Here is a 10,018-nt window from a genome sequence, read left to right as displayed (position 1 = left end):
GGCTTAGCTCGCCGCTCCTTTATGCTTTACACACATTTTGACACGACAAAGCGACTGATTAGTCTGGTAATTATGCGGATCTCAAGAGATTATTACATTGCACGTAGACTGACTTGAACGATTCTCACTATACATATAGCTGCAAGCTGCCTTGAACGGAGCTTTACGTCTACTCGACAGCTCCAACCGCTCGTCGCAGTCTGACTGAAATGGGATTATACTACTTTGACATCTCTCTTACCGCGGTCTGGCTTAGCCGGTATTCACCACTTTGGCTGTTGAATTCTGACTGATGATGAGCACACCGGCAAGTACGACTTGAGTGGATCTCTAGCCTGTTGGAGCAGGCTGATCTCCGACTGAGCTTTACTACTGAAGCTGGCGTGGCAATAATGGGTGAGTTTTACAAGCGCCTCCTTAGCTATAGTACTATGATTTTTCTCCATCAATTACACAACGCTGTTCTGAAAAAAAAACTGCCACGATGTCACTAAACCTGCAACACTTCGTGTAATTTGTAAATAGTTTCTTTGTTTATTATTCGCATTCTTTTTAATCGCGGAAACGTATTCAATAGTTGTGAGTCATTCCCTGTGACATAAACTTATTCCGTCTGCAACCGCGAGCATTTTACCCGTCCAATTCGCAACATTATCGAATATGATGGTAAATCAATAAAAACAAGTCTGAAAAATGAACATTTTCGCACAGATGAACGCACAGCCGAAAATTAGCATATTAGGAAGACAATTACAACTGTGATACGCCCCTTTCTCGACGTTGAAAGGTGAAATACGCAATATTTTCTTCGCTTCGGAAAACAAGTTGTTCCATGGTGGGAACGAAAGCGTATATTAATTTAATGCAAAACTCGTAACGCGCCCGACGATATAATTATTACCACATCCTGGTGCCTGAGGTAATATGTAATAAAACAAAAATAGCAAGGCGTTTGCTTTTTACGAATGTGTATTGTGTATGTAATGTTATTGCACATTATATCATTCGTAAAATAAATCAGAATGCGCAAGGGCCGTGTGTGTTTGGTGATAAGTTGTACGTCTTTTCCTTCATCCGTTGTGGTTTCCACTTTAATTAATTGTTCATATTTCCTCTTTCGGTTTCTTGGCAAAGAGCCTATGCGAAGTAAAATCTTTTCAAACAACATGTTCGACGACCTCAGAAAACAGTTTCCTTTGTCCTGACCGTCTGTACATCAGATTCGGGCTAATTGTGAAATTGGGGACGCCGGAAGCTTTCAGAATCACCCTCATTTCCTCCCGTGTCTGACTAACAGCGTCAACGTGCACATTCAAAGAAAACACAATCGATGGCACATCCAAAAATCTAGGATTAGCTTGTAGAATAATAGGGGGCTGTGCGATTAATCGTTTCATCGAAATGTTGGGTAATCGTTTTATCGGTTAATCGATCAGTTGGGAAATCAACGTAATTATACGAAAGTCATCTACGATTATACTCCATTATTCGCACAGCTGTAGTGCAGAGTTAAATAATCTGTAATACCCGTTTCTCAAATTTATTTTTCAAAAGATATTTCCTGTCCCATGCAAAGTAGAATTCAATGTTTTTAATAAGCTTTACGAATGTTTATGGGAATGAATCTCTTTCGAGGGTTCTACTGGAAAGCAGACAGCGGCACAGACAACGAAATTCTTGGGCAGCTGCCGCGCTGTCAGCGCTCTTTGAAGTTTGCTCCTTTTTCTGGGAGCCCGAGTATTCTCAGTTTTCCAATATTATGCTAAGTATCTACCTCAGGAGTCTCACGAGTCGCAACCATGCCCATGTTGAAGATTAAGGTGCAGCAAACTTACTTTACCCCATTAAACCCTAAACGTGGAAAATACATCGCGTACACGGACACGAGTAAATTGCCAAAGACGACCTTACCGATAGAGTGTTTTGCGAATAGGGCGAAGACGTGAAAAACATTCAGTTTGAAATATTCAAGTGTTGGGACGAAACAAATGTGACCTCAGAGTTCAGTTTGCAGATACGATCTTTCCCAGCATTAGCTAGTTAACCGGGTCTCCTCTGTAGCGGATAAGATAACTGCAAGAATACAGTTTATCGTCAGTTATGTTTTCTTCTTCGCGAGAAGCTCAGAAACTGAGATTTTACAAAAATCAATGGCGAGTGAATCTTCCTTACCGACTAAAATTACCCACATCGCACTTTATGGTTTAATCAGTTAGCGGATAAAATGACGTATTGAGACTGGATTCGAGTAAAAATAAGCAATGTATTTCGATGAATTGTAATATGACGGCATGGACGGTAAGTAACGATTGAAACGCTTTAGTCAGACATTTTTTTATTTAAAATGGATATTTGACACCTTTGTCCCAGGTCACGATTTTTCAAATGAATGAGATACAAATTCGAGAGCAAATACTTTGTATTTACTGAAAAAAAGAAATGGTCTGTGCATCAAACTCTCGGTGAGCAGAATATCCCCTGATACATAAGAATGGAAATACCTATTTACATACATACAGCTCGATAAGATCGCTCTTCGTGACGCGTGCAGCTTCTGGTATTTTTTAATTATAGCATAATAAGGTTTGTGGTTACAGTGACAAGACCGTGGTGCGCATGCAAACGACTTGTTTGCGAGTGACGCTAATCTGCTAATGTGCTTGATGCGTCCGGCTTCCTCCGGACACGCTTTAGAATAAATTTCCTTTTACGGCATAGAAAAAAGAAAAACCGAACATCCTTGACACGGTGAATTTCCCGAATTTGCCTAAGCCGCGTCGGTTAGTAGGATTATATAGAAACGTGAATACGCTGAATTGGTGCGAATTTTTTCACACAATTTATTGACCGTAATTAATTGAGAAATAATATAAGGTAACTTAATTTATAATACATAGAAAGCATAATATGTGTTAATAATACTACAATTAAGGAGTCTCACTAGCCAGGAAATGGAAACTATTCGCAAACACCGCACAAGACTGCTGCAAATTTTGTACAGGTCTTATTAAATTACGATTTATTACGATTATCTGTTTACAGTCTTTGTTCAACCTTCAGCTTTACAACGGGCTAATTTATTGTTGTTAATGGGATTTAACGTTACGTTGCCCATAACAGCATATGCATAAGAAGCTGAATTAAAAATACCATATATTAAAAACGACGTACAAGAACATATTGATATTGCGAATTGTTCCCTAAAGTTACACGAACTTATCAGCAATAAGTTCTGACACGTGAAACTTCTTAAACAATGCAAAAGTACGTGGAAAAATTTCCGGAACCGATCTGCATGCGGAAATATTTGCTGATTGCTCAAGATTCGTTGAATCTTCGTATCCTGTACGAAGGAATGCAGTGGAATTACGGCAGCAACGCTGATAAGGCTATTCTAAGCTGGATCGACTGCATTTCATAACAGCTCTACCGATTTGGCTAAATACTTGGATGTTCTCCGTTCACGCCAAGATAAATGGACAATCTAAATATTAACTTGAAGCGTCAATTATTTCTCTAGTTATCAAAAATTTATTGGTAAAACAAATCAAAATTTAAGCTGCAATGTGTCCAAAAATAATATATCAATAAAGTGGGGATTTTTCTTTGAAAGTATGCATCTACGCAGTATACGCAACGAAATTCAAAGGGCATAGCCGGATAAGCAGGTCGAATCGGCCCCCGCTGAATTTTTTGTCGGTACTTCAGGGATCAATTTGGACCCAAATGAAAATAATTCAGTGAAAATTTCAGCTATTAATCTTAAACGGTTTCCGAGTAATTGAAAAAAAACCTATTTTTTAGTATTTATTTTTTTTTTAATAGTAAAATTAAAATTTTTTTTTTGCTGATTTTTTTTTAAATACTCACGAGTAAAAGCTGTGAAAAATTTTTTTTTTTATGATTTCTAGACTAATAGCCGATTTTTAAACTAAAAAATAAAATTACAATTATTTTTTTTTATGCCTATTTGAAAACATGCAATCACCAAATTTGGACAGAATACGTCTTTTATACCCCTCTGTACTCAGGAATTTTTTCAATTTTTTTGGTTTGGTGCAACGTCATGAAAAAAATTAAAAACCAATTTTTTGTTAATTATTTTATATTTCAACTGCTTAGAACACTACTTACAACTAATTATAAAATGTATTTATTCATAAAAATATTCATCAAAAACGTAAGTGGTCATCAAAATATTTGTTAATATTTTCGTCAATCTTCATCACTGTCTTCATTAATAACTACACAGCGCCCGGTATTATTGAAAATGCGACTTAAAATTTCTGCTGGTCTTACAATTCTCGATAAATATCTAGCATGTGATAGGTAATAAATAATAGCTGCTACATGCGAACAACAACCAACTGTACGCCGACCGTTGGCACAATCACAGCGATATCGAGAAATTCCGTTAACTCCATTTTTGCCACGATGATACTCAATGAAGCAGCGATATGTTTTTGCATTAATATGCCGAGATCTTACTTGAAATCTAAGAATGTTTTCAGCCGATCTTACGTACTGAAGGCTTATATTATTATCTTCATCCATCATCTCAGCTAAGTATGACACTGCTTGAGAAAGCTGGTATGATCCTGTCAGTAAAATATGCAATTAAGTCGCATTTTCAATAATACCGGGCGCTGTGTAGTTATTAATGAAGACAGTGATGAAGATTGACGAAAATATTAACAAATATTTTGATGACCACTTACGTTTTTGATGAATATTTTTATGAATAAATACATTTTATAATTAGTTGTAAGTAGTGTTCTAAGCAGTTGAAATATAAAATAATTAACAAAAAATTGGTTTTTAATTTTTTTCATGACGTTGCACCAAACCAAAAAAATTGAAAAAATTCCTGAGTACAGAGGGGTATAAAAGACGTATTCTGTCCAAATTTGGTGATTGCATGTTTTAAAATAGGCATGAAAAAAAATTATTGTAATTTTGTTTTTTAGTTTAAAAATCGGCTATTAGTCTAGAAATCATAAAAAAAAAATTTTTTCACAGCTTTTACTCGTGAGTATTTAAAAAAAAATCAGCAAAAAAAAAATTTTAATTTTACTATTAAAAAAAAAATAAATACTAAAAAATAGGTTTTTTTTCAATTACTCGGAAACCGTTTAAGATTAATAGCTGAAATTTTCACTGAATTATTTTCATTTGGGTCCAAATTGATCCCTGAAGTACCGACAAAAAATTCAGCGGGGGCCGATTCGACCTGCTTATCCGGCTATGCCCTTTCCAGGTATATGCAAGCACATGTCAAACGTACTCATACAAATAAAAAGAATGTTTTCAAGTGGAAGAATAATTTGTCGGGATGAAATTAGTAGTCTTTCAAAAAATGAAAATTGTACCCCTTCTTTCGCCAGAATATCAAATATTACACTGATCTCGTGTCATTTAAGAAAAACCAGGAATCCTTACTCGATTAACACTTCCCGAAATACTGGGATTCGTTAGTTCACCACTTTATTCTTTTTTTCCAATCAATCGAACAATTAAATACCCGCAATTGAAAATGCTTATCTTGACAAAACCAAAAAACATCGACGTTAAATAAGATCGATGAAATCACCCTGACAAGCAGATAATTCGGCTAGAAATCGCTTATAATTATCGTAGCTTACGTGTAGAATATCAATTCTGGTATCTGTCCGTCCTCAACGGATGTACCGTTGTTATTACCAGCCGCGTAGCTGAATTGGAACCTTACTTTACCGTCGCCATTGCCACAGTCTACATCCACTTTTCGAAGCCCCTTACAACCGTAATGAGAATCTGGCCCCTGAAAATTTATTTTCTTAATATAATGTCCCCAACAGTCTGAGAAGAAAATTTAGCAATAGAATTTTGGTACAGCAACTGACCGGTCGCCAATTTCTCGAAAAAAGAAATCCTTATTATCTGGGTCTTAATTTTCTCTATCACAAAGTTAAAATCAATGATTGATTGAAACTGCGTTTATTCTGACAAAGATTTGGATCTGCCAAAAAATGAACGTCTAGGTAGCAGCTGTAACAAAGGTACTTCACACGAAGATCCACTCAAAATAATGAAATTCTGAAAAAATACAATTCCTAGATAATAATAGTCAAACCTTAAACATCGCAGAGGCTGTATAAATAGTGTTGGGCAAAATTTCCGCCGGCTCTTTGAACATGAGCCTATAGGTGTACCTCGACCCGTCGCAACTAAAGCTGGTATGATTTGTCGCGATAACTTTGGTTGAAGCTGTGTGTATCAGTTCAATCTTAACATCGTATTCTGCAGGCCCGTGAATACTTCCGTAGACTCCATAACCGACTAGGAATATTCGCCTATCAACGCTGAATCTGAAAAAAAAACGTGCCATTTTCAGGTTTGTCACAAATTATCACTACTTTCACACGGTTACAGTGGAATTTTTCCGTGATTTACATACAATATAATGATAAAATGAAGAGAAGAAATGTGTGTATACATATACATACTTATATTACATTCGTACTCGACTGCAAAAGAATTATTTATATCAGTGAGTCAGAGCTCGCACGACGCCGGACTTTATTCTTACGCATCAGAACAGGATACGAATAAGTTTTGTGGAACTGAGGCGACATTCTTTGACGAGTTGGTAAATATTTCACTTTCACAGATTAAAAGTTCCTCTACTCTTCCCTGATTACTGGGTATGAAAAAATTCGTTGCAACATTGCAGTAGTGTCGATAATTTTGATAATTTAACACAGCGAAGATTTCAAAATACCAAATAAGAATCGAGAATAGCACCTGACTCTGTCGCTGGTCCCACTGTATCCCCATCTTTTCTCAGTTTGTTGAAATCTGCATACCGTCTGCTCCTTTCCCATCATGCAGCAACGAGGCATGGCCTCAAATCCAACCGAAGGTTTGGGATTAACAGTAAAGTATAAAAATACCGAAACTACCTGCGGAACATGATATTGCATAGGTAAGGAATAATGAATAAAAGTATCTATCATTAATTATGTTAAGCACAATATGTTCCTCACCTCTCGATCGGTGAGAAGACCGGACTGTGCAGGACCACCGGCAAACTCCTCCACTGACATCAAAGGAAATCGAACTAATGACAGCGCTCTCCCCAAAACAGAGCGTTGATTCTCTGGTGTGATTGGCAGCTGCTGCCGAGCACACTCTGCCTCTGACCACCTGCAAACGACACAGATGTTAGATATTAAGCCAAGATTTCTTTTAGCGCAGGTGAACTAACCCCAGAAATTCGATTGTTCTACTATAATGTTGGAATAGTGTAAAATAAGAGCACACTCAACTATATGTAAATTAATTTTCATAAGTTGCCAGGTTTTATCCTGTTTTTTTTACACAGTATGTGGATATGCATTGAACATAAGGATTGATAGTAGTGAAAATTGAAATAATAGTTTTGGTCGCATATTTGAAAAGTCATTTCTTTGAATATTTACACTAAAAACAAGTGTACAAAGGATAAAAAATTCTTTGTTCCATATAATGTAGAACTCAGAAACCACAATCTCAACTTTTAAACTATGTAGTTCTCACACTTAACTGTGAGCTGTTTTTAAAGTGTTAGGGTTCTTACTCAAGATAAAGCGAATTTATCAAAGTTTCTGATATAATTTTTTGATAACTATTCACAGCATTGCCAGCTGATTAAATACAACTTTTACAGTACACAGAAATGATACTCACCTAACAACGGCATGAAAAATCTTAGATTCCCTGATGCGAAGGGTGTCTCTTTCTAGCACAACCATGAGTGTATCAATATCGACATCAGTGAATCCATCCGCATTGAAAGCATCTGTGGTAAACTTGTCGATAGTGTCGAGGCATACTGCAGCAAGCTGAGGTTCGTCGAATAACCGAGCCTGCGTGAGTAAAAGGAAGGCATTATCACTGGTTAGATTATTCCTGAGAAAATCAACACAGTGTTTCTCTAGCGGTGAGACGGCGTATTTCTTAGCAGTGTAGAGGGTCGTCATAACAGTCTCCGGATCAATTTGTATTTCATCGGTGTATAGGAAGAGCAGAACAGCCAAAAATGCAGCTGGTTCAATATCTGGTACTTCTATCTCAGATGCAGAAGTGGCCAAGGTACCGTTGAACATTGCATCGAAGACGGCACTGCCTGCAGCTAATACCAGCTTGTGTGCAGGAATTCGTTGCTGCTGAGCCCCCCGGCCAACCAGGAAAGACACATCCGATAATATCTCATTGTTAAACAAGAAAGAAAATCGCTCGCGCATTGTGGTTTTTGTTCCCTGCCAGTTGTAAGTAGTCACAGGAGGTCGATGAAGAGGAGCTGATTCCAATACAACACTGCCTTGTGGTCGAGCTTCAAGGTGGAATGAATTCACAGAATTGCTGGGTGGTCTGCTGCAGAAATGACAAATCAAAAACAAAACAAACAGTTCATAACGATTCTCAGACACTCGGCCACGTCAAGCGACAACACTTTTCACATTTGGAATTCCTTGCAATCGATGCAGGACCCTCGTCGTTAAGCGTTGAAGGTGAAAATTGGCCAACGATCAGATGCGAATAGCGATACCGAGTAGAAAAGAACGGGGGAGACGTACCTTCGTCGAGGAACTGACCTGTCAGAGGGACCGGCGGAGGTCGAAGGCTCTGAGCACCTGACCTGAGGGATTGAGACTGAAGTAGACGGCTGGTCCTCTTCGCAAACAATCCTCGCGAGGGCCCGGCGCGTCCGCGAGTAGGCGATGCCTCCGGACGATTGCATGTTCTGAGGCGACTCAACCGCCGGCTCTGCCCCACCATCGGCGGATTGTTGTTCCTCGGCCTCTTCGCTATCCGAGCGGATGTTAAGCCTCGTCATGGCGTTCGATGTCTCCTCGGGCGAGCTTTCCGACGACATTTTGCACCAGTTTGATCTCCGCGGGCGCAAATCAGCCGATCAATCGATCAGTCACTGACCTTGATCGATTGATTTAATGATGATTAGCAAGGCCGTGGACCCTCCGTAGCATTTTCGGAGAACACCCGTCTACTGCCAGGTTTTGGATCTTTGGTGTCGAGCTCCGTTTTATCAGCTTCAGGCCGCACTAATCATTTCGATTAGAATATTCTACGCGTAATTTATTCACGAATAACAACGCCGGTTCGAACTCTAACCTCGGACGGAATTGATGAATAGATTCAAAATTTCGCTCTAATGCACCTAGCTCATGTGACAGCGAACACCGAGTTTTGTTAGTCCAGTTTTGTCACCATACGTCACTGACAACACTATTGACAACAGTCAGACACGCGCGTTGAAATACCGCGAACCACGAAATTAAAGTGAACAAAGATATTCGACCCGCACTGACTGCGCAAACTCTGGAGTCTAGATAGTGATCTTACCCATGTCACTCCCTTTGACCAGATGACTTCCGGTTTGACACATTCCTTTAGGAATGTACAGGCGTGTAGGTCGAAATCGTACCAGGTTAATGAAAATTATACAAACTGTTCTCAGTTTTATTTTAAACACCTGTGTAGAATTTGAAAGCGATTATCTCAACTATTCCGAGGCTACAGTATTTCTAATTTTTTGTGGTTTCACATTGAATCTTGCGGGAAACTATCAGCCTCAAAAGTAAAATCAGGAAGAATTAATAGTAAAATAACTCTGGCATGGTTCAGACAATAACTTTCCAGTTTTACAAAACCGTTTAAAACAGAAGTCAGAACTGTTTGTATAATTTTCATTGATCTGACACTCGTCGATGTCATCATTCCCTGGAGGGGCAGTAGGTAGTAACTACACGGGACTCGCGGAACTTATCATATCGCTCGTTGACTGAAAAACATGAAGACTGATGCCCCTAGATGAATTTTTGTGACAATTTTTCGGCGGGCAGGTGGGCCCAGGTGGACCTGGGAGCGTAAGAGAGTTCTGCTCTATCGACTCTACCTAACGAGCTCGCACTTACATTCGTAGCAGCCGAAGTAGTGAGGGTATGAAAGATTGAGATTGAGTCGGTACAAAGTGAGT

At 38.6% G+C, this 10,018-nt stretch overlaps 1 protein-coding gene across 4 annotated transcripts; it reads right to left on the bottom strand.

Annotated features, from left to right (window-relative positions):
- Window positions 1-2,807: 2,807 nt before the first annotated feature.
- Window positions 2,808-9,307, bottom strand: LOC124214271 (BTB/POZ domain-containing protein 1). Of its 4 annotated transcripts, none has more exons than XM_046616500.2 (6): window positions 8,598-9,307; window positions 7,708-8,394; window positions 7,026-7,185; window positions 6,784-6,941; window positions 6,113-6,347; window positions 2,808-5,800 (listed from the first exon to the last, which is right to left on the bottom strand). In XM_046616500.2, the coding sequence occupies exons 1-6, from the start codon at window positions 8,894-8,896 to the stop codon at window positions 5,639-5,641; spliced, it is 1,701 nt and encodes a 566-aa protein (XP_046472456.1). In that variant the 5' UTR covers window positions 8,897-9,307; the 3' UTR covers window positions 2,808-5,638. The 4 variants fall into 4 exon arrangements, with proteins under 4 accessions (XP_046472456.1, XP_046472457.1, XP_046472459.1 ...); XM_046616501.2 differs by having other exon boundaries at window positions 7,708-8,391; XM_046616503.2 differs by having other exon boundaries at window positions 8,616-9,307.
- Window positions 9,308-10,018: the final 711 nt, after the last annotated feature.

The sequence above is a fragment of the Neodiprion pinetum genome, chromosome 3 (genome assembly GCF_021155775.2).
Source record: "Neodiprion pinetum isolate iyNeoPine1 chromosome 3, iyNeoPine1.2, whole genome shotgun sequence".
Taxonomy (NCBI): Eukaryota; Metazoa; Arthropoda; class Insecta; order Hymenoptera; family Diprionidae; genus Neodiprion; species Neodiprion pinetum.
This window is presented reverse-complemented; position numbering and strand designations above follow the sequence as displayed.

Excerpts from the sequence above, each read along its gene's own strand:
- LOC124214271 (XM_046616500.2), bottom strand. The coding sequence starts at position 8,896 with ATGTCGTCGGAAAGCTCGCCCGAGGAGACATCGAACGCCATGACGAGG. Across the intron at positions 7,186-7,707 it reads ATTTTTCATGCCGTTGTTAG|GTGGTCAGAGGCAGAGTGTG; the intron begins GTGAGTATCATT and ends TGTCGTTTGCAG. Across the intron at positions 5,801-6,112 it reads CAGCCTCTGCGATGTTTAAG|GGGCCAGATTCTCATTACGG; the intron begins GTTTGACTATTA and ends ATAAATTTTCAG.